The sequence below is a fragment of the Gobio gobio genome (assembly GCF_949357685.1).
Source record: "Gobio gobio genome assembly, chromosome: 11".
Lineage (NCBI taxonomy): Eukaryota > Metazoa > Chordata > Actinopteri > Cypriniformes > Gobionidae > Gobio > Gobio gobio.
This window is the reverse complement of record NC_137104.1, coordinates 42,932,351-42,956,928: the sequence shown is the minus strand read 5'-3', so window position 1 is coordinate 42,956,928 and position 24,578 is coordinate 42,932,351. Positions and strand designations below refer to the sequence as shown.

At 36.4% G+C, this 24,578-nt stretch overlaps 4 protein-coding genes across 5 annotated transcripts; 2 read left to right on the top strand and 2 right to left on the bottom strand.

Annotated features, from left to right (window-relative positions):
* Positions 1-10,757, bottom strand: psmb9a (proteasome 20S subunit beta 9a). 2 transcript variants are annotated; one of them, XM_079828447.1, is made up of 7 exons: positions 10,708-10,757; positions 10,537-10,615; positions 10,361-10,428; positions 10,138-10,269; positions 9,914-10,043; positions 2,347-2,488; positions 1,408-2,060 (listed from the first exon to the last, which is right to left on the bottom strand). In XM_079828447.1, exons 2-7 carry the CDS (start codon positions 10,585-10,587, stop codon positions 1,900-1,902), a joined length of 684 nt encoding a protein of 227 aa, XP_079684573.1. In that variant the 5' UTR covers positions 10,588-10,615; positions 10,708-10,757; the 3' UTR covers positions 1,408-1,899. The 2 variants fall into 2 exon arrangements, with proteins under 2 accessions (XP_079684572.1, XP_079684573.1); XM_079828446.1 differs by having other exon boundaries at positions 1-2,060; positions 10,537-10,750.
* A 1,045-nt stretch (positions 10,758-11,802) lies between these two features.
* On the bottom strand, positions 11,803-14,526 carry psmb12 (proteasome 20S subunit beta 12). Its single transcript, XM_079829852.1, has 6 exons — positions 14,386-14,526; positions 14,047-14,117; positions 13,824-13,955; positions 13,545-13,674; positions 13,306-13,450; positions 11,803-13,171 (listed from the first exon to the last, which is right to left on the bottom strand). Exons 1-6 carry the CDS (start codon positions 14,437-14,439, stop codon positions 13,041-13,043), a joined length of 663 nt encoding a protein of 220 aa, XP_079685978.1. The 5' UTR covers positions 14,440-14,526; the 3' UTR covers positions 11,803-13,040.
* A 24-nt stretch (positions 14,527-14,550) lies between these two features.
* Positions 14,551-18,566, top strand: LOC307134259 (proteasome subunit beta type-7-like). Its single transcript, XM_079829851.1, has 8 exons — positions 14,551-14,665; positions 14,944-15,031; positions 15,122-15,219; positions 15,317-15,457; positions 16,454-16,569; positions 17,466-17,524; positions 17,703-17,854; positions 18,211-18,566. The coding sequence occupies exons 1-8, from the start codon at positions 14,604-14,606 to the stop codon at positions 18,323-18,325; spliced, it is 831 nt and encodes a 276-aa protein (XP_079685977.1). The 5' UTR covers positions 14,551-14,603; the 3' UTR covers positions 18,326-18,566.
* A 1,031-nt stretch (positions 18,567-19,597) lies between these two features.
* Positions 19,598-23,911, top strand: psmb8a (proteasome 20S subunit beta 8A). Its single transcript, XM_079829100.1, has 6 exons — positions 19,598-20,005; positions 20,245-20,398; positions 20,659-20,770; positions 22,438-22,567; positions 22,777-22,981; positions 23,108-23,911. Exons 1-6 carry the CDS (start codon positions 19,865-19,867, stop codon positions 23,194-23,196), a joined length of 831 nt encoding a protein of 276 aa, XP_079685226.1. The 5' UTR covers positions 19,598-19,864; the 3' UTR covers positions 23,197-23,911.
* Positions 23,912-24,578: the final 667 nt, after the last annotated feature.

The following is a 24,578-nucleotide window of genomic DNA, read 5'->3' as shown; positions in this document are numbered from 1 at the left end:
CTAATTCTGCAACACCACTCTTCCTAACTGAATGTCTCTCGGGCTCATTCAGACATTCTTTTATCTCTTTCTCAAATGAAATGTGTACCTCCAACACAGAATGCTGGAAGACACCCTCACAAGAGGAAAAGCTTATTTTTAACCACTGACACTCAAACTTGCACACACATACACACACACTATTCTTAGCCACAGGCAGTCCAGCAAACACACTCTATTCTATACTTTTAAGAAAATAATTATTGTTTTACTCTTAATTTTTTCCTTATTTATTTAACTTAATCAAATCGATACACTTCCTCAACACGATTTGTATTTCTTATTTTTTAATTTAATCAAATCATGCACTAATTCTTATTGTCAAGTCTATTGATACACTTCCTCAACTCAATAACTTACAATTAAAACTCTTTTTGTCCAATTTATCAATACACTTCCTCAACATGATAAACCACAATTAAAACCTTATCAATACACTTCCCCAACATGATAAAGCACAATTAAAACCTTTTTATCAAGTTTTATCAATACACTTCCTCAACATGATAAAACACAATTAAAACCTTATCAATACACTTCCCCAATATGATAAAGCTCAATTAAAACCTTTTTTTCAAATTTATCGATACACTTCCTCAACACGATAAAACACAATTAAAACCTTATCGATACACTTCCTCAACACGATAAAGCACAATTAAAACCTTTTTTTCAAATTTATCGATACACTTCCTCAACACGATAAAACACAATTAAAACCTTATCGATACACTTCCTCAACACGATAAAGCACAATTAAAACCTTTTATCAAGTTTTATCAATACACTTCCTCAACATGATAAAACACAATTGAAACTTTATCAATACACTTCCCCAACATGATAAAGCTCAATTAAAACCTTTTTTTCAAATTTATCGATACACTTCCTCAACACGATAAAGCACAATTAAAACCTTTTATCAAGTTTTATCAATACACTTCCTCAACATGATAAAACACAATTGAAACTTTATCAATACACTTCCTCAACATGATAAAGCTCAATTAAAACCTTTTTAAAACTATCTGGCTTGACAAGAATACACATAACCTAATTTACACTTCTACATATTTTCTTAAAATCCCCAAGGCCTTTTTGTTAGAAATTATACAGCATGCATTTATTCTGAAATCAAAAATCCTTTTCAGTTCTTTAAATTTGGAGAAGCTGTCTCACCACAACAGGTACATTTCTGGCGAATAACACAAACTTTAAGCAAAAACTGCTTACCGTGGCCACTTGTTTGTGCTGATTCGTCCAGGAACACCCTGCCGCGGTTCTTTATCAGCTCCTGAGCCAGTCCCATCTGGGGTGCCAAATATGTTGAAGAATTCTCTTTCCATAAAAATTACTTTGCATATGATTAAAGATTTCAGAAAAGGCTTTATTCACACCAACCACACAACAAAGCCTGGGGGTTCTTGCAAGGACCACACCACTCTTTGGACTTTCTGTTACATATATACCACAGTTGTTTTCCTATTATGGTAACAAGCTTTAAGCACCTGGCTCACATTTCACTGTATTCCAAGTTCTTTTTCTGGAGGACACAAATCCTATGCTTGTCATTTTAAAGGACTTTCTCAAAGTCAATGCACATGCACAGCACACAGTTAAACATAATAGTGTCTTTTCATTAGCCTTAAACTGCTAATTTTTAACTAATAAAATCTTCTACACTATCTATATGTTCTTGTGGAATTTTCTCATTTTCTTTAGAACAACTATCTGCATGTTCTCTAGGTTAACACAAGGTGCAACAAGAGTTACAAATTATTAAAAATTAACACTGGGCAAAGAAAAAAGAGAGAAAGTTTTTATTAATAAACCCTACAAATGCATCAAACATCATTTTGTTCACACTTTTGCTGCCTTGGCTGGCTCCATTATATCTGGATCATAGAATGTAGGAAGCTGGTTTCCCAGAACGCATTTCTCATCCACGCCTTCACTGTCAATGGTAACAAGATAGGCCACACCCCCACTGGAACCATCTCTGCTCATTGCCAGCGACAGACCTGGAAGTACAAGGCACATTGTAAATTAGAAAAGATTCACAATCCAAATACTGCAGATAATATGATTTTAGAAAGAGCCAAATTATATTGTTGTTGACTGTTCACACTGATATTCATGATCATTTTGCAACAGGCACAGCATTTTAAGCAGGCCTCACCCAAGTGGGTCCCTTATACAGTAAATTACTCTGCATGGTAAAACATTTAAGCAAAGCATGTGACTTGTAAGATGTGTAACCCTGAAATACAACTATAGAAAGAAAACTGATTTATATATGTGACCCACTGTTGATCACAAACTCTTGGCTCTCCTGTCTGGTCATGCCTGGTTTGTATTCAGCATCCACAAATCCATAGATATAGAAACTTCCAGAGCCACCCACTGCAAATGGCTGTCTGGTAATTAGCCCATTAAGGGTTGCATAGACCTGCACAGACAAACACAAAGTAATGAGGTACATTCATTAAACCTCTACTCAAGATTTACTGAAGCACTACTTAAAATTTATTTTGTTAAAATTTTATGAAAATCCATTACTGAGAGAGGACATAAAAATCAGTGTTCTGCCAGTGATCCTACAATCTTATTTTACATTTTTAGCTATATGATCGTTTTTATTGAATCCTAAACAAACAACACAGAATTTACATACAAGTAAAAACTTAAACTGTAAAAAAAAAAATGAAATAAAATAAAATAAAATAGAATAGAATAAAATACAATTAAGACAGCAGTTCAAAGTTTTACTTTTCAATTAAGTTTAACTCTTTAGCAAATATAATTCTATATAGATTTGTTATTATCAATATATTTAAGAGAGTCAATAAACGTAAGAAATGTATCCATGTTCTTGTGTGTATGAAATTCACCAAATAAAAACACAAGATTACAAATATATTTAGATTCAAAATACATAAAAAAATCTTTGCAAGTTATGTCAAATTATGCCCAGATATCTGTTGAACAAAAGTTTAAAAATTAACAACTTTCATCAATATCCAAAGATTTTGATAATGAGCTATGGGATCTTATTTGATAGGAAATTATGGATTAATGTCATGTCCGTAAAAAACGATGAGAAATAATGTCCAGCTACTTATTTGGGCATGAATGCTGAGGAGCTAAAAAATAAAGATGGCATCTGAAAGGTGCGTGGTCCGTTTGTGTGTAAAAAATGTACACTTTCGACCAACGTTTTCCACTTTTGATGTAATTTCTAGCAAGAAATTAGTAAATAAATATTTGCTTAGTTTTCACCAAAACTCTCTCTATTTTGCTGTAGATCATTACAGTTTTTTCTGAATGCTTAAGCGCTAATCGTGATTCTTGTAGCACAATTTCTAAAACTATTAATACGTATAGCAAAACCACTCACTGAGTTTGCAAAACTAAAAGCACAAACACTGCTTTGCACTCAGTTTGCAATTTTGTAACACACACTTTGCAAAACTGTAGGCACAATTCACTGCACAACACTCTTTTTGCAGAACTTTAAACACAACTCACTGCTTACACTCAGTTACCAAATTTCCAACACACTCCTAGCAAAATTATACACATGTATGGCTATCATTAACACTATTTTGCCAACTGTCTGGCACACTTTCACATGTGAAAACTGTTTTAGATAATTAGTTCACTTTGCAATCAGCCTAAGCACTATAAATAAGCCACAGGTAAGCTGTCTGTGTGGAGTACAATCGAGGGAGCAGGAAGAGTGAGAAGAGTGAGAATCAGAGGAGGCCGAGGGAGAGGACGTGGAGGTGAAGAAAGAGGAGGAAGAGGACGCGGAGGTGAAGAAGTAGGGGGAAGAGGAGGAAGAGGACATGGAGTTGAAGAAGCGAGAGGGTTAGAGGAAGTTAGAGGAAGAGGACAAGGAGGAGCAAGAAGAGGACGAGGAGGGGAAAGAGGAAGGGTAAGAAGAGTAAGAAATAGAATAACTGATGACATCAGAGCTACAATAGTGGACCATGTCATCAACCATGGGATGACCCTGAGGGAAGCTGGCCAACGGGTTCAGCCTAATTTGAGCCGCTACACTGTGGCAAGCATCATTAGGACATTTCGAAATGAGAATCGGTAAGTACTTTGTAGCACTGCCATACTCTAATGAGAAACACAACAGTACCATACATGCAGAAATACATGAAATTGTTACTTTACAGAATTGCTAGACGTCCAGATGTTGGGGGCAGAGGAAGAATGTTCACTCCAGAGCAAGAGACCCATATAGTGAACATGGTGATTGCCAATAATGCAATAAGACTGCGCGAAATACAGCAGCGCATAATTGATAATGACACCATCTTTCAAAATATACACAGTGTAAGCATTTCTGCACTAAGTCGTGTACTTGCGCGCCACAGAATAAGAATGAAGCAAATTTACAGTGTTCCTTTCGAGAGAAACACAGAACGTCTAAAGCAACTGCGATATGACTATGTGCAGGTAAGCTATAGTGTAATTGGTTCTGAATTTGGAAGTGCATACTGTAGTGCTGTGCATGGGCCTGATGTGTTGCATTTGTTTTGTCTTGTCCAGAGAGTGATGGAACTAGAAGCAGATGCCATGGGACATGAGCTACTTTTTGTAGATGAGGCCGGTTTTAACCTCAGTAAAACCAGGAGACGTGGCAGGAACATTATTGGACACCGTGCCATAATCAACGTCCCAGGACAACGTGGTGGTAACATAACCATGTGTGCAGCTATAAGCCAAAATGGTGTTGTTCACCATCATGCAACCATAGGCCCATACAACACTGCACACATTATTGCATTCCTGGACACCTTACATGACATGCTCACTGTTCAGAGACCAGAGCATACCCGATATGTCATCATATGGGACAATGTTAGTTTCCATAGGGCTGCTTTGGTCCGCAACTGGTTTACAGACCACCCATTCTTCATGGCACTCAACCTCCCTCCATACTCTCCATTCTTAAATCCCATTGAGGAGTTCTTCTCTGCCTGGCGCTGGAAAGTGTACGACCGTCATCCTCATCAACAGGTAGCCCTTTTACAGGCAATGGAGGAGGCATGTGGAGATATTGACCAGGCATCATGTCAGGCCTGGATACGGCATTCAAGGAGATATTTTCCCCGGTGCCTTGGACTGGAGGATATCGCATGCGATGTGGACGAAATTTTGTGGCCGGACCCAGAAAGACGACATGTAGGCTGATTGGTTTTTTTTTTTCATGTTTTTTTTTTGTGGAATTACTATTTTGTGTTCTGACTTTGTCTTGGTTTTGATGAGTGTGAATAAACACCAATACTTGAAGTTTGGATCCTTGTATGTTTACATGACACTATGACAAAAGTATGACCTCAAATTGACATCTGTACACAGAGAAAGCAAAAGCCAGATGTGTTTTGTATTCATACAATCAATGTGTAGTTGGCACATTGTGTGCTTAGTAGATGATGGCTTGTGTTTACTGTTTGACACGAAAACACCCTTTTTACGAAGGTGTGAAGAGTTAATCTAGCGGTGTTCGCTTTTGCAAGAGAACTACAATGTTTTGATAATTGGGTGAAAGGTTTTCTTATTTGTGTGTAGAGTTTTGCAAAAATAGCCAATAATTACAAAAAACGTGCTTAAGCAATCAGAAAAAACTGTAAACCATTGCCTCAAAAGTCTGTCCGAAATCAGTTTCGTGAGGTGCCCTGCAAAGTCATTGCCTGATAGGGCAGTGAGGCAACAAGTCAGCTGCCACGTTTTCAGACAGAGCCAATGACATTTAATGAATGGCAACTCTCTACCTATGGGGAATCAACCATTGTCACAAAAAAATGTAGAACTGCAAAGAATATTCAATCAAAAGGGGAAAGTGAAAGAGGCCAGAAACAAGATCTTAAGCACAGTGGTGGATAGGGTTGCCACCTTTAATTTGTGAAAAACCGGGACACTTTTTTTGTTTTTTGGGGGGGGATCAACCCATATTTGCAAATATACTATGTTAACAGTTGTAGGACTCCCTATTGCCTCTCTTACCTATATTTGTAGGTTGTAAATAGTTTTTTCTTTGACACTGGTGGCCGATTTTGTTGTGTTATCCTCCTCGTCCGTCCCTCCCCCCATTTCACAAAACTGAGTTAATATAATGTTTTAAAAAAGCTAGCTTGCAACCGAACACTGTTTTATCCTGCATGTGTGTGGAATGGATGGATGCGTGCGACCGACCGACAGCACAGGCAGTTGCTAGGGGATAAGTTGAGCTTCCAATCAAATAAAAGGAAACGCCTTTGTTTACCCGTTTTTACCTGTTTACGGACACAGGATTGGATGTACACAACCATGAAGAAAACACAGTAACAGTATAAGGAAACAGTTTAATTTGAAGCCAGGAAATTCTACTTTAGAAGTACATTTTCACAAAAAAACGGGACAATTCGTGTCCCGGGAAAGAATATAAATTTTCCGGGACAGTTGCTCAAAAAAGAGAACAATCCCTGGAAAATGGGTAGCAACGCTAGTGGTGGATAGAAATCCTGCTCAATTTGTATTTTTACAGTGATCACCATCAGGATTTCTCCAACCATCAGATCATCTGCTCATACGAACTTCTCCTGAAGCATTCAATTTTATGTTTCAACCACAGATGGCGATAGAGAGGCCAATGTTCCGTATGAAGTCACGATGAAATGTCTCGCATTGCCTCGCATTGGGCTACTTCAACACTGTTGCCGCGAGCTGTTTTTCATGTCAGCGGGTTGAAGCGACCCCAATTATGTGTTATTTAGCCCCGGGAATTCAAATTTTAGTAGGCAACCATGCCAAAAAAAACATATTTTACCCCCCAAATGTGATTTTTACTGGTGAAGCCCCCCTGAAACGGGCTTGTTTTGGGCTAGTTTTGAGTAGCAATTGGGTGGGTTTTGTTGTGAAAATCTGGCAACCCTGATTGCCAGACCTTCAGACTGACTGCAGAAGGTCTGGACTCTATCGCAGCTTTCATTGGTCGCGGACCACCCAAGAGGACATTTGACTGACATGTAACGCAACCAATCACAATTCGTTTTTTTCTTCGTCATGTTTGGAGGCGTGGAAATGTAAAGTTGATGCCCCTGGAATAACAGGCATAACAGTGCATCTATAAATTATTAATTCAAGAACGTTGCTCAAGTTTACTGCAACAATGGAGCCGCAAACTTCACATACTTTTGAAATTCCAGCGTTTAGTTGATCTTGTTAAGCGCTCATTGTCACAGTTGTAAACACGACGGCGTTCTTCTCCCATGAGGGAGTTTGACGTCACGCCATTTGTTTTCAGGCGGACCTTTAAAGAACACAACACAAACGTCTCAAGGACATCCTGTTGAATTCAACCAATCAGATGCCAACTTGAAACTCCTGAAGTTTCCAGATAGTGTGCCATATGCATCAGACGTTCAGCCAACGGTCCATGGGCGTGACTACAGTTCTTATTTTTGCATGGAATACTACACAACTTATTATAAATGATGCATCTGTACACATCAAATTAATGTACCTTCATAATCTTTCATCCAAATAATCTAATCTTTAATCAAAAAATAATCTCTTGTCTGGTGATGTGTTGAAATTAATAGTTTCTTCGATGCATCGCGATGCAGACGAGGACGATTCGGTATCGGTTCAGTAATAGAACCATAGCCTACTTTTAATGAATATGATTGTACCTGCACCTACAACTTTACTTTCGGTAGTTTGTGCATTTACTTGTTGAAGAGATACTCAGCCGCTCATCTGCGGGATGCGTGCTTCAGTAGCGCCGTCATATCTGGCTATGTCATATAACTCATAACTTTTTTGCATTGTTGGTTACATATGTGGTTTCAACAACCAGATGCATTTAGCCTCTAGTTTTGACTTTATTGAGTGGAGACCACCTCCTGAAGTGGCTTTTAGTATTTTCTATTTGTTCTAAATGCTCCTGTTGTCTTCTGTGTCCAGACTTGAGTTTCACGAGTTCGCACTTACATATAATTTATAGAGAGTAATTCAATGCGTATTTGGCGTGCTGTTCGGGGGGAGGGCTTCGAGCTCAGAATTAGGCCCGAATTAGGCCCGTATATGTAGAGGAGCGCGGGGCACAACCTAACGCGGGGTTAGTTGTAACGTGCATGTTTTAACCCTTTCCACACATGCCAGAATGATGAAACTCAGTGTATTTACTAGTTGCCATATCAACATTATTTAGAGAAATATCTTGCCAGAATTAAAAAATCTCTGTAAGATATTACTGAACATGTATTTAACCATAGCAAAAGTCAATTTCTTACTTAAGTTTAGTTTTCATCTCTGTTTTTTGTGTTTATTTAAAATAAGACAGATCCGATATTATTTTAGTCTTATATCTGTTGTTTGAAGGTTGAGATCGTTCTTTAATGCGGATCTAACAGGAGAAGACACGGGCCGCGATTTAAATCCCAGTTGCGCAGATGGGGTGCGTTGTAACACTGCGTTAAAATGTGCCCCTATTAGAAATATGCCATTATATTCTATACGTTTATGAATTCTTTTGAGAAACCATGAGAAAAGGGTGAATAATGACAGAGCGTTAATGTTCAGAAATTATTAATTCTTATTATGTTTTGAACTATGCTGTATAGCTGTATTTAACAATGTGTTTGTAGTCAAATTCAAAAATGCTTATATTTTTAATGATTAAAAAATGCCGTTATTTTATTTTAAAAAGTTAATAATTGTATTTTGTTGACAAAATATTTTAGTTTGTCTTGTATATTTTTTTGATTATATCAGGTAACATTATAAGCTGTTATTTGGTCATGTTACATTGTGTCCCACCACATGTTAAAATGTACCCCACCTATGGGGCATGTTGTCACATTTCACTTCCATTCTTTCGGGGTAAATCAAGAAAAAAGTATACACTGTATTAATGAAACAAAACCACATAATTGTAACATAAAACATGTGTGCAATTAATGTGGGAAAAAATAAATACTCTGAACCCCAAGTGGATTTACACAAACTGAGAAAGTCAAAAAGCGTTAGGTTGTGCCCCGCTCTCCCCTAAGTGGTTTTAGAGTTAAAAGGTGTGGCGAAGGGGTGGTGGAAGGGTTGCTGATAACTGTCAACAAACGGAGGTAGGACTGCTGTGTGTATATATACCTCTATTGTTGATTAGCTGAGTGCTCTCCACCTGTGTCAATTATCTGAACGTGCTTCTCCCGAACCTTGTTTATAAAACATCATTTTGTTTGATACATTCAAAAAGCATGTTTTCTTTGAACAGGTAAAATGAAAGGTTCAGTTCATATAACTGACTGACAAAATTGTATGAGGATACAGTGAATCGTCAATGCATTGTGATCCATCGTGATATCGAATTAAACCGAATCAATGGCCTGATAATCGTAATCGAACCAAACCGTTAGACCACCCCTAGTGTTTACTGATGTGGGGGAGGGACAACCTGTCACAAGTCACGACGCATGCGTATGATGATGACGAAGGAGATGCACTGTATTTACAATGTAAACTGCGGAGACTGACAGACTAGAAGAAGGGAAATGTTGAATAATTTTTATTTATTTTTTGCGCACAAAAAGTATTCTCATCGCTTCATTAAAATTAAGGTTGAACCACTGGAGTCACATAAACTATTTTATCAAAGTTTTTATTACATTTCTGGACCTTAAAAATGTTAATTAAATAGCTGTCTATGGAGGGGTCAGAGAGCTCTCGGATTTCATCAAAAACATCTTAATTTGTGTTCTGAAGATGAACGTCTTACGGATTGGGAATGGCCTTGAGGGGGAGTAATTAATGACAGAAATTTCCTTTTTGGGTAAACTAACCCTTTAAGGCCTACGTATAAACACAAATAACCACTTCGTACCTGTCCCCCTTCTTTCTTGTCCCATCCACCCACAATGAGATGAGCAGAAAGTTCCTCTTTGTATTTGTAAGTGATGTTTTTAACAAGAGTTGCTGCTGAGCACACCAGGGGGTCCTCGTCCACCTCAATGCTGATAAACAGATTCGCAGACAAAGAATCAGCAATATAAAATGTGTAGTGTTCCTATGAGTGCAATACCTTCTGTATGAAAGTGTTCTGTTTACCTGTGCACATCCAGTTGGTAGTTGACTATCTCAGCAATGGTTTGAGCATCTGCTGCTGATCCAGACAGAGCACAGTAGATCTTGTCATGGAGGGGGGAGAGCTTGTTCATCACACGATTCACCACTGACGCCCTGGAAAAACAAAACAAGATTAAATTAGGCCTAAAACGATCCAGATACGTGTTTAGAAACTAGTGGTAAGATGGAGTAGCCTGAGGCTCACCCTGCAGAAACTCTAGAGTCGGAACCAAGCACTACTCCACCATCGAACTCTATGGCTATTATTGTCGTCTAAAGATAGAATACAAGGAAAACAGCGTTTAAATATTTCATTATAAAAAAAATTACAATTGAAAAGCAATATTATTTTGTTTGACGGAATAATTGAGATCGACTTACTCCCATTTTGAGTCCTTTGGACCCGCCATAGTCGCAATAACTCCCTTGCATCGTGTCTGACTTTGATCGTCCGGTACAGCTATATCACAATTACAAAATATTTGGTTACGTTCGTTAATTCTTTAAAAACGAATCGAAATGTGTGGGCAAAAAGACAACTCGGCAGCCTACTTTCACTTTCGTGTGCTAACGCGTCACGACGCTGAGCTGTGCCTCAGAGCGCACAAACGGCATCCACGTCCTCATTTTACGCCACCTGCTTAACCATTGTTTGGTTTAGGCTATACCAAAATATCAAGTCATTTTAAAAAGTTGTTTTCTTTCTGTCGTTTCCTGTAATTTTGCACATAGAATCTTAACAGCAATTATGCATTGAAGACCCAAAAAGGGATTTTCGCATCTGTATGCCATAGAACCAATAAAAAAAACTTATTTTTTTTTCATTTGTAGGCTACTTAGTGTCATATAGAACCTTGAATTGTAATTTGGAGTGTGAAGAATAAATAATATTTTGTGCAAAAGCAGCATCCTATCACTCAAAATTATTTTGATCGATGAACTTAAATTTAAACATTAAATTGAGAAACATTGGAAAAACAATTATACAGTTAAATTCCTGTTACAAGACCAGAATTTTAAACAAATACAGTTTTAATTGAAACAATGACTTAATTGAAGTTCTTGTGTGGTTAATACCTAACTAACTAAACACAAAGATGTATGTGTTTTTGCCCCACAAAATGTACACGTTAAAAATAAAAAAAATAAAAATGTTGAGAAAACTCAAAACCTTGAGGCAAACAGCTTCAGGACATATTTGAATTTACTCAACTCAAAATTGTGGTATCAACTTAATTAAAGTTTGTCTGTGCTTTCATCAAACACAATATGTCCACAATTAATTATGCTTTTACTTAGATCCACGTTCAGTCAGCTTGCATTTTAAGTTGATATAAGTATTGATATTATATAATAGTGATAGAACTTTTTTACTTTATCCAACTTGTGTATCAGATTGTTGAGCTAATTGAAAAGTTATATAGAATTACTTCTATACACCAAAGCACATTGTGTATATGTGCTGAAATGAAAGAAATCTCACTGGAGAAAACACTAATCACTCTAATGGTGACTTGAAATGTAACTCTTATACAACAAAATATAATTAAAAACACTACATGGAGCTAAAACATGCGTATAAACAAACACAAATATAAACGCAAATATTGCTTATTGTGTAAAGCTCATGTTGAGTGAACATAAGTTGCAGTAGCTGATTTTAATTAATTGAACAAGCAGTACAACATTTAGTTTTGGGTCATGTGTTAAAGAGTCTTTAAAGGGATAGTTCACCCAAAAATTTAAATGACCCCATGATTTACTCACCCTCAAGTCATCCTATAGGTGAATATGACTTTCTTTTTTCAGACTAATACAATCTATATTAAAATTATGTCCTGGCTCTTCCAATTTTTATAATGGCAGTGAATGGCTGTTTCGGTTTTGAAGTCCATAAAAGTGCATCTATCCATCATAAAAGATATCCACACGGCCCCGGGGGGTAAATAAAAGCTTTCTGAAGCAAAGCGATGTGTTTGTGTTAGAAAAATATCCATATTAAACACGTTATAAAGTAAAATATCTAGCTTCCCGCAGACGGCCTACCCAAGTCGACTTACGGAAAAAGAATAACCCCTGACGCGGTGTATTTTTATGATGGCCATTATAAAGCTTGGAAGAGCCAGGACATTTTTTTATAAATAACTCCGATTGTATTTGTCTGAAAGAAGAATGTCATATACACCTAGGATGACTTGAGGGTGAGTAAATCATGGACTAATTTTCATTTTTGCATTTCAACCGCATGCATAACAAAGAACCAGTTATAGTTTGCCCATATATGAATATTCTGTCATCATTTATTCATCCTCAAGTTGTTCCAAACCTGTATGAGTTTCTTTCTTCTGCTGAACACAAAAGACGATATTTTGAAGAATATGGGTAACCAAACAGTTGATGGACCCCATTGAAATCTATAGTATAGGAAAAAAATACTATGGAAGTCAGTGGGGACCATCAGCTGTTTGGTTACCCGCATATTTATAAAAAAAAAAAAAACACTCTCACAGATGTTAAAGTAAAAGTGTTACAACCCTTCGATGTCTCCTTTATTTTATCAATTCTGTACCCTGAATTTCTGTGTTCAGATTTGTTTTATAAAGCATGTAGGATGTGTTATTTGTATAACTGTGAAAATAACAGCACATATTAGCAGATTTATCCAATAACATCAACTTAAGCTATTTCTGAAATAATTTCCCCCTAATATTTGGGTTTATTATACAAAGAATACAAATGATTTTATGACATACACAAAGAAACACAAAAAGTATGTTTTTGGCCTTTTTAATGACTTACTAATTAATGTAAGGATCAATGTTTACAGTGCAAAATTCACAAGAACACACACAAGTGAAAACAACAACAGGTAAAAATGCTGACACTTATGCTAGGCGCTGTAGAACAGGCAGTTTGTTGCCCGGAATCACCTGCCTCTCCGCACCCTTCTCCGACACAACGGCAAGATGCACAACGCCGCCACTCACATTGTCCCTGTCCATAGCTAATGAAAGGGCTGGGAAAAATAATTAATAATATGTTAATAGTTCTGTGTTCAAAAAGTACAGTGAAAAAGAAAGTAAGAGAAACAGACAAATGGAAAGGGAATGAGTGCAGCTGAAATAAAATAAACTCTGCAATTATCCATACCATTTGTTGTGAAAGTGAGACACTCTTCTCTGGTCATTCCAGGCTTGAATTTGGCATCTGCATAGCCATAGATATAGGTGCTACCAGACCCACCAATAGTAAACTCCTGCTCCACAATCATGCCTCCAAGAGACACCTGGAACACCTTTGAAAAAAAAAGTAACAAAGGCGTCATTATTTTTATATTTTATCACTGAAAAATACAATGTATGTATGAAATGTAAAATGACATTACAGACCTGAGGGCCCTTCTTGCGATCCCAACCAGCCACAATAAACCCGGCACTAAGTTCGTCTCGATGGGTATAGCAGAAGCTCCTCATAATGGCTGCAGCAGATTGGACCAAGGGGGGTTCCTCCATTTGCACACTAAAACAAATTCATCAACAGTTAGCATTAAATATAAAGTAAGTAATTTGACTACACAGATAATGATAGGTTGGTTGCTATGGCATATGGGAATATTCATGCTCTTTTTGTCTCTATGATAGGCCTAATTATGTAGGCTATTTACTCACCTGTGAAAACCGAGCTGATGGATGACAGCATTTGTGACAGCCTGAGCATCAGCCAGGGATCCAGCCATACAGCAGAATATCTTGTCATGAACCTGGATAACTTTGTTGATCACTCTTGATGATACATATTCTCTGAAAACAGAAATATCCACAGTAGGCTATTAGACAAGACAGTGCTCCATGTGTAACTTCAAAGAAAGAAGAAAGAAGAAAGAGCACTTACTCTCCCATTGAGGCTCGTGAATCAGATCCAATCACCACTCCTCCGTCATATCTCACTGCTATAATTGTTGTCTGAAATGTAATTCATTAAGATATCAGTGTTTCGATATTAGGGTCTTGCTAGTGTAACGTGCATCTTACTGTGCTTTCGCTTTCAATTTGCATTTGATTAAAACTCAAAAAATGTGGCGAGATCTGCGTTATTTACAAACGAGGTTGTATATTTTAATAGTGAGTATGCACAATACACAATAAAAGTGATCAAAGTTGAACAACACTTGTCGAAAAAACATATTTACAGCTCCGATGAAACGTGTAGTTTTCAAATCGATCGCCTTACCCCTGTACTGACTTTGGATGACCGCCATTCACCATTGACACTCATTTCACTCATTTTTTGGTTTTATTAAAGGCTTTTCTACCGTCGACGTTGCACCTTCGGACACCTTCGCTGTTTGATGACGGTTTTGGAGAGAGCCGTGACGAATTTCCTTACAGCGCGTGCGCCTCCATTCCGTTTGACATCGTTTCATTCGGGATACAAAGTTGCGGGTGGCAATGTCTTCTCCTTACGTACTCGAGCTCGGTAGCGGTGGCTTCAGTTTTGAAAACTGTATCAGGTAGGTTTTACAGACTAGTCAATCGTAATCGCAGATTTAAACATTTGTGATAAATTATAATATGAATCGTCTCTTATAAAGAAGCTATAGCTAAATGAAAGTGAAAGGAAATCACACATAAAGTCCTGTTTAAATTGGGACGTCTTTTTTAAATTATTTTTTTAAAGAACAACAAGAGATAATTGTATTAAACGTACATTCTCATTAAAAGAACCAAATAAACGTGCAAAATTGTGAAGCTGCATAATATGCAATGATACAGCATCTGTTGTCAACAGAAACTCAAGGCTTCAGACTTCAGGGGAGAAAAGCACTAAGTTCAAGGTTAAAAAAACTGGAACAACAATTGCTGGAGTGATTTTCAAGGTAAAACAGTTTGCATAATTGTACAACAATTGGCCAAAATGACATGTGATCAGTGTTTTTCTCTATGTTCTGTTTTTCTTTCCTGCTCAGGATGGTGTGGTTCTTGGTGCGGACACTCGTGCTACATCTGGCGAAGTTGTGGCAGATAAAAACTGCAGCAAAATTCACTATATAGCCCCGAATATTTAGTAAGCATCTATTACTGACAGAGGTATTGCAAACTCTTTTCCAGGAGACAGACACTAAATAGATGTAATGTTACTCTTGTGCCATTGCCTCCTGCAGTTGTTGTGGTGCTGGCACTGCTGCGGATACAGAGAAAACAACAGATATGCTGCGCTCAAATCTGGCTCTCCAGATCCTCGCCATGGGCCGCAACCCCCGCCTCATTATGGCCAGTCGCATTTTGCAGGACTTTCTTTTCAGGTAAAAAGATTGATTGCGTTGGAGAACTGGACGATTGTTGGCCTAATGTTTTGTTTTACCGTAATAGCACTACGGACCCTTTTCACAGACAGTGAAGATGCACATAAACATTTTAAATATAGCAATGTTTATGTGTACATTTATAAGACTATACTTTGTTATATTACCTTGGCATTAATAAAAAACAAAAACAAAAAACAGTTAACACTGCTGCAAGGGTGTTTCTAAAACAACCGCTGAGGCAGTCATGGCACATTTGACATTAGTCCGGTAATCAATCCCTTGATATTTTTGGTCTTGGTCTTTTGGAAAGTCATAGACACTCTACCATGGATTTTTCTTTTTCTATTGGAGAAATAACTTCCACCTCTGATAACCCTGTAATCTCTTGATATTTTTTCCTTTAGAAAGTTGTAGAAATGCTGTCATTTTATTATTAGAGCAAATTGGAATACAACAATTATATTTGGAAGTTACTATGGAAGTTTACCCAACTATGAAGACTTCCGCCCTGAGAACCATATGAGAGAGCCCTCATTTTAAAATCTGAACAAACTGAAATTGACACATGTCCAGGATTCTCAGAGGCAGAAGCCATTGCTCAAACAGCAAAAGAAAATCCACAATAGCCTTTTTATGACTTTCCAAAAGAGGAAAATATCAAGAGATTGATGACGAGGATCAGAAGAGAGAATTTTTTTTATATATGTTGTTACTCCCTAAGCCAATGTATTAGAAACACCCTCACAGTAGTTTTATCTAGTTTAATAGGTAATATAACACAAAGTATAGTGTTAAAAATGAATTACTACAAAAATTCAGTTGTCTTTTAATGAAACATAGATCAATCAGATCATTAAATATCACTGGGGCCTCTTAATTAATATTAATCATGCAAACCAAATTGTAAAGTGATTGATTCACTGAAAAAACTGGAGACAAAAAAACACTAAAAGACCGGATCTTGTTTGTTTGTTTTTTCTCTTTTAAATATAGGCACAAGGGCCAAATCAGTGCCATGCTGCTGTTAGGTGGGGTGGACTGCACAGGACCTCATATCTTTACTGTTGGTCCCTATGGCTCTGTCAACAAAGCTCCATTTGCAACAATGGGTTAGTATCTCATGTTAATTTCCCCCATGTAACTCTTACTCATTAGATATTAAGAAGATGTTCAGACAACAAGCACAGGTTCTTCACTTTAAATTAACTTAAAGAGTTATTTCACCCAAAGATGAAAATTCTGTCATTAATTGCTCACCCTCATGTCGTTCCAAACCCGTAAGACCTTCGTTCAACTTCGGAACATGAATTAAGATATTTTTGATGAAATCCGAGAGCTTTCTGGTTCTTCCCTACAGTTGTTCATCCTTAATGTTATGAAGCGACGATGATACTTTTTGTGCGAAATACAAAAACAAAAATAACGACATTATTCAACAATTTCTTCTCTTCCCTTCACTTCTCTGGCACGGTTCACGTGAGCACCACAATGTATGCATGTGGTGCTGACGCAGGATCTGGCTAATAGTGAGCCGGCATCCTGACGTAGAAGCGCTGCACTGTGTTAACAGCATGAATGGCTTCGGAGAAGTGAAATGATGTCATTGATAGGCAAAGCACGGATACGGTCCGTGTCCTGGTTAAAGTTTATTTCTCTGGATATAAACATTCTTGGAAACATTTGGGATAATGTAAGTACACAAGTAAACAAAATATATAAATGTTCTAGTGGTTTTTGGAAATTTTAATCCAAAAATCTTACATGTTGTGCCTTTAATTGTGTTCTGAACGAAGGTCTTATGGGTTGGGAAAGACATGAGGGTGAGTAATGACAGAATTCACATTTTTGGATGAACGAACCCTTTAAAATAAACCTTGACAAAAAATAAATAATATTCTATAGTTAACTATATGTTGTATTATTATTTGGGGGAATATACAGTATATGTATATTTATACTATATAGAGGAAACCTCTGCAATGAAGGTTTTTTACCTCACTTGTAGGATCTGGTGATCTGGCAGCTTTGGCTGTCTTTGAAGACCGTTTCAAACCCAATATGACAGTAGGTTGCTGAAGTGTAATGTATTTGTTTTTGTCATCCCATACTCTGCATATATGTGGTGTGTATGCATTGTAAAGACCACACCAACCCCATAACTTAAAACTCAATGAAAGTTAGAGTAAAACATTCTTAAACTATCCACTAAAGGAAAATATTTCAAGTGTGTGTGTGTTTACAGGAGGAGGAGGCAAAACTGCTGGTTCGAGATGCAATAAGTGCTGGAATCATGAATGATCTTGGCTCTGGAAGCAATGTAGACCTGTGTGTCATTAGAAGGAATGAGACAGAGTACATACGACCATTCGAGAGCTCAAACTACAAAAGTGAAAGGTAAAAAAACGTATCTTGTCTTCTGTCTCTTTTTTTCATTATCTTCTCAGTACAGTTCACAGAAGCATGATATAGTGATTAAATTGGTAAAGCTGAGTAATCCTTTCATTATATTTTTCAAGCGAGTTTTAGCAGGTGTCAACAGAGACACCAGTTGTGGTTAATAACATAAACATAAGCCAGATCTTTTTTTAAATGTCAGATCTGCATAAATGTTTTTTTCTTCTTCAATTCTATTAAGCTTTTGACATTATAACAGTCACACTGCCATAGAAATGCTAAACAAATTTTAAACATCTAACTTTTTCAAAGGAAGATTAACATTCTTAATAATGATCCATCTTTATAACCTACAGGCAGAGAAAATACAAATATCCAGAAGGAACAACTTCTGTCATCAAGGAACAAACCATAAATCTGGATCTGGATTTAGTAGAGGAGACAGTGCAGCAAATGGAAGTAGCACAGTAGCTCAATATTTTACATTGAAACAATATGCTATGGTCACCATGATATTGTTTTGTTCAATGTGAATGTGTTATGTGAATCTTACTGCAATTCAGTAAACAGTAGTTAACAATAAAATGTGATAACTGGTAGGCTGCATAATTCCATTCTCCCTTTGTAGTACATATTTGCTTCAGGGGGAAGGACTGTTTTTCTGATGTCATATTACACAATGCAAATTTTCAAATAAATATTTTCTGTTTTGAAAGTGTCGTGGAGAAATTTCTTTTTTAATATAAAATATGTGCTATATGTATTAGGCTATTTTCCTTATACTCCCTATTCAGTGAAATGTGTGCATATAGCATTTTGTTCCAAACTAGCATCCTTACAAAGAATAGCCTGCCTTACAGACCCAAGGTAGCAAACCAAAGGCAATCGTGGCCCTTGGCTTATTACATTAGCCTATATATTATGTTTACCATAACAATTTAAATCCCGTAGTGCAGGTTTTTTCAAACTTTATGATGACAAGGACCCCCAACTATAATGAATATTAAGAGGGACCCCTTCCTAAAATTCATCTGTATATGTATGAAAAACATTTAAACTGTTAGATAAATAACTGTTAGATAAATAACATATTGTTTTCGAATTTAAATTGGCTATACATAATGTTGGATGTATAAACCTGAAGAAGAACGTTTTCAATTAAAAACTATTTGTATAAGCAACTTTAACAATAAATGCATGTAAGCAGCTTACGTGCCTACGCGTACACTGCCTTACAAGTGAGCAAGATAAAGGGGACTATAGTGAGAAAAACTCACGATACAAAGCAAACATATACAATTCTGGAAAGTATGTATACGGCAAGAAAGGAGAGAAACATTTCGAAATGAAACATCCATTTTTGTTTTTTTACTCTCTGAAAATTTCTGGGGACCCCTTAAAACCTTCTGGAGGACCCCTGGGGGTCCCTGGACCTTCAGTTTGAAAACCCCTGTCGTGGTGCACCTACTGTATTATTTCTACCTCATTGTGTTGGAGGAACGTAGAATGTCAACTTCTGCCAAGTAACCGATTGCACAAGTGACCACACTCCTCTCTGATTCGCTTATGATTTTGGCATATTTGTTGTTGAACTACACAAAAAAAAACTATTAAATTACTATAAAATTATAATAATAATAAACGAAATTAGAACTGTTATTTCTACGCTGAAATGTATATCCTATATAAATTCCAGCGTTGAAATGTAGTCTACACAATGCACGTTTCGTAAAACTATGGGCTGGCACACTGAATACAGGTGCCCACATAAGTGGATGGGATGTTTGACCTATTAAGACATAAATAGGTCGAAAACAAAAAAAGTAAAATAACTATATGTTAAAACCTTATGTGTTAAGAAAAAAATATTTCTATATAGCAACGTTGAATAGCAACGAATAGCATCAGATGCGCAAAGCACTGCAATGATTATTTCAGTTTCGATTTCAAAGAAGAACGAGGAAGACATAGCCTAGCTATATCCGTTGCAGGTAGTCATATTAACTGAAAATGGCTCTTCTAGACGTTTGCGGAATATCAGAATGGGTAAAAGAAGACTCGTTCAGCCCAGATAGCGCTTCACTTGACAGAGTTAGCCACTTTAATTTCGCAGCACGAGAGCCAGAGTTGGCCGTTCCGATCGGAGTGGACGTGAGTGGCATCTTTCATTATCATTCTGATCACGAGTAGCTTCATGTAGCCTAACTATTGTATCAATGACTCTTTTTTTATATGAGCGTTGGGGAAAGTGATATCTCTGCAGAGTAGGCTACTTATTACAAACTTCAATTGTTAACTCTTTGTGGGTGTTAAACATAGCATTGAAATGTAGCGTTGTAGCTATGATTTCGATCTCAATTGTTCTGACGGTTTTTTTTTTTTTTTTTCAGCCAGCTGAGTTTCTAAAACCTTTTACGGACTGTGAGGATGGGGTTGAAGGGGTCACGATAAAGCTGGAACATGGCACCACCACTCTGGCCTTTAAATTTCAGCATGGGGTGATGGTGGCTGTGGATTCAAGAGCTTCTGCAGGGTCTTACGTTAGTAAGTGACAAGACACTTAAGATAGGGACATAAACATACTGACAGACAAAGAGGCCTTTCAACAAGGTCGAACAAGCAGTTTAAATATTAAAATGTGTTTGAAAATATATATATTAAAACACCCCACACAGACACTATTAATGAGTGCAAATCTAGCCAACATACACAAATAATGCATGCATATATATAGCCTATGGAATTTTATGCTTAAATTAATGTAGCCTGAATTCATGTCTGCTGCTTGACTTCACTTTTTCCAGGCACTCAGATGTTCAAGAAGATAATTGAGATCAACCCCTACCTACTGGGAACCATGTCTGGAAGTGCAGCAGATTGTGTGTACTGGGAGAGGGTCCTGGCCAGAGAGTGCAGGTGAGCATCAATGTATAGGCCATGTCAGGACTGAGAATACTGAGACTTTAAGATGTTTGTGAATGGGCTGTTACATACAGACTAAAACAAACATCTTACATGTAACATATACATGCAACATCTTTTTTCCTTTTAAGCACTTGTATATAAAGTGAAATGAACATCAACAATGACGTTAGTTTTACCGTATTAATTCAAGCTCAAGCCTTCTGAGCCCTCATCCTTTGGAAGTACATGGGTCAATGACAAATACGTTTTTTAAGATAAAAAAAGAATAATTTTAAACAAAACAGTTTTAAAATGCATTTTTATGTCCACATATTGGTTTTACAGCTTTTAAGATTTTACCACCCAGAAAATGTCAGGTGGTGCGAACATATATTCATTTAAAATAATATACATATAAAATATACATATGAATCATTGTAGTGTCTAAAATGCGTATCACATGGTAAATTCCCTTTCCATTTCTTTATGTATTGCCCTTTTAGTCCAATTCATATAAACTGAAACTTTTCTGTGTTCAAACACCCAATTTTCCATAAGGAGTTTTAATGTTTTGTTTTTAACTGTAAAAATTATTTGTATACATTAAATGTAAAAACAGTTTACAGTTATATTTCTTACTCCATTTTGCAATTGCAGTGGGAAATGATACTTTTAAATGTAAATTTGCTGGTTGCACCACCTGACATATTGGTCGCACCACCTGACATTTCAAACTCAATTAAAATCTAACAGGCATTAACTTGGACACCTATACAAATGTTTGACCATATGCTCCAGGTTACATACATTTTTTTTTTTTTTAATCAAATACACATTTTTATAATAACAACACATTTTCAAAGTTTTCCAGGGGTCATACCACCTGATATGATAAATTGAATCAATCTCATCATTACTCAAAAATGTCAAATTATCTAATATTTATGGGAGGGTGACTAACATTGTTACTGCATCAGAGGGGTCCTCTGGGGTCTTCTGTGTGATGTCATATGCTGTCACATGGTTTTCTTAAAGTAACATTGCATAAAATGGCATTTTATGTCGGTTTCTCTCCCTGATATTTGGAGAAGTACAGTTTTCGGAAGTTTTTTAAGCAATAGAATTGTTTTGAAATAGGACTGATACACTATTTTTCCTCATTTACAAGGAATTTAACGTAAAATCATGTCAAACTATTTGATTAAGAATTTTACTGGGAAAGTGAACCTTTTTATTGCAGTTTTGTTTTCTGCTTGTACGTTCGGACGGTCGCACCACCTGACATTTTTGGTCTTTCAATCACCACAACTCAAAAAGTCAATTTAATTTTTAAAAAATGTTCTTATAAAGGAAATGTTGTAGATCAATTTGATATATGACATGTATTTATCTTTTTAGAAAAATTATGAATTTGGACACAAAAAATACATGTCATGTCATTGACCCACATACAAAGTAGATTTGCTTTCGCAGCACAGAAAACTGTGTTATGAGGACATGTTGACAAGGCAAACCACATACTCTGTTTTATACTAAAATATCCTTTATAAGAAATAAGAAAATAAGTAAGATAAGAAAATCCTTTATTTTCTGCTGATGTTTAACCCATTGAATAGTATGAGAATAAGTCGAAATTAAACTGTTTAACTTGTATGAACTTATTGCAAATTTTCTTTCAGGATTTACAAGCTGAGAAACAAGGAAAGGATTTCTGTATCTGCTGCCTCTAAGCTGCTAGCTAATATGGTAGCAAATTATAGGGGCATGGGTCTTTCTATGGGTACCATGATCTGTGGCTGGGACAAGAAGGCAAGTTCTTAATTCTACATGAAACAAAACAGGTTGCTGGATTTTCGTTCAAGTAAATTAAGAAATAAATACCACGTTCCATATCTTAAAACTGCAGGGTGTAAATTCTGAATCTGTTAGCTAAGTACATTTTCACAATACATTATTTGAATTGTGTTCTTAATCATAATATAAACATTACATTCAATTTATGTATTTGTATGTATCAGGGTCCTGGGTTATACTACGTTGATGACAACGGTTTGAGGCTCAGCGGGAACATGTTCTCCACTGGGTCTGGGAACTCTTACGCCTATGGTGTCATGGACAGTGGTTATCGTTATGACCTGACAGTGCCAGAAGCCTATGATTTGGCCCAGCGAGCTATATTTCATGCCACACACAGAGATGCCTACTCTGGAGGAACAGTGAACAGTAAGTGCACAAAAATAAGTATTATGAAGAATGCTACAGTGAGATTCTTTTGACAAGGGAAATGTTTAATGAACGATTCTCATCATACCTTCACAAGTCCATATAACAAAGTGTTTTCTCTCGCAGTGTACCACATGCAAGAGACCGGCTGGATTAAAGTCTCTCAGGAGGATGTTGGGGACCTGTATCACCGTTTTGCTGCAGAGAAAAAATGAAAATTGACATTTACACACTTTTAATTGTTGATTTACAGCAGTGAAGATACAATAAACAAACAACTTATTGACAACTTATTTGTCTTTTGTTATAGCATACCTTATTAATTGCTCTTTGTTCTCCTTTTCAACTCAGAAGACATTGTACATTTCTTGCTTTGTTGTTTTATCCAGTAACATTAATCACTGATATTTTATGGTACATTGTCCTAATACAATTTCTTTAAATAAATTAAGATAGTGTGACCAATTGATAGAATAGAGTGTGTATTTAAGAATATTTATTGAAGAAGTATTGTTTTTGTAAATGGCTTTTCCCAATCTTTAAAAGCTTTTATAATTTAATTTTCAAACAGCTTTCTGTTTTGTCAATCTATTATTTTGTTTTCTTAACACTGAAGAAGAGTATTTTTGACACCTTTTCCCTAGATCCCATAGTAGAACTCAATTGCAGGCCAATTTGGCTTAGCAATTGTCTTTAAAGGTGAACTGACTGGTTGGTGTGGTTCATGTGAAGTAGAGCAGGACCATTTATAAAATAACAATGGACCAATACCTTAACTCACCTTCACAGTATATGAAAACACATGTGAAAACATATCCACTTATGGTTATTTACCCAGCATATCAAGCTCTTATTTTTATCAGTTTATATTAATATATTTAATCTTTGGTTTGCTAAAAAAAATTAAAATGTGCATGATGGCATAATAGTATTAATCCTATTGTTGTTTTCCTTAACATTCAAATTAAGTATACAGCACTGTAAAAACTGTGAAATATGCAGTAATTTACTGTGTTTGTGCACAGGGAATTACTGTATACCAGTTCACAGTAGAATACTGTAGATGCAGTCAAAATTGAGTAATGAAAGAAGTACTGTGAGAGTCCCAGTAACTAGCAATGTCCTGTAGAAAATCACAGTAACCAACAACGTTCTGTTCAGTAACCTTATGTGTAGCCTATATATAGATAGAAAACCCAGTACACTGGCCGCTGGGTTGCCAGCCAATTACTGCATTTAAATTGACCTCACTGTAATTCAATTACATTTACACTCTGAATAGAGAATACAGGAAGCAAAGGTCACTGAAATGTTATTGTTTTCAACACATCTAGCGGACCCACTTTATATTAAGTGTCCTTAACTACTATGTACTATCATTTGAATTAATCATTTGATACATTGCACTTATTGTGTACATACATGTTTTTACATTGTACTTACATTTTGAAAAATACCTGCATGTAATTACATCTGTAATTAATTTCTGTAATTACATTTGTAATTACACTGTTGACAATTCCCTTACACCAAACCCTACCCTTAAACTTACCCATACCATCACACCTGTCCCTAACTTTACCCGTATTCCACCTCA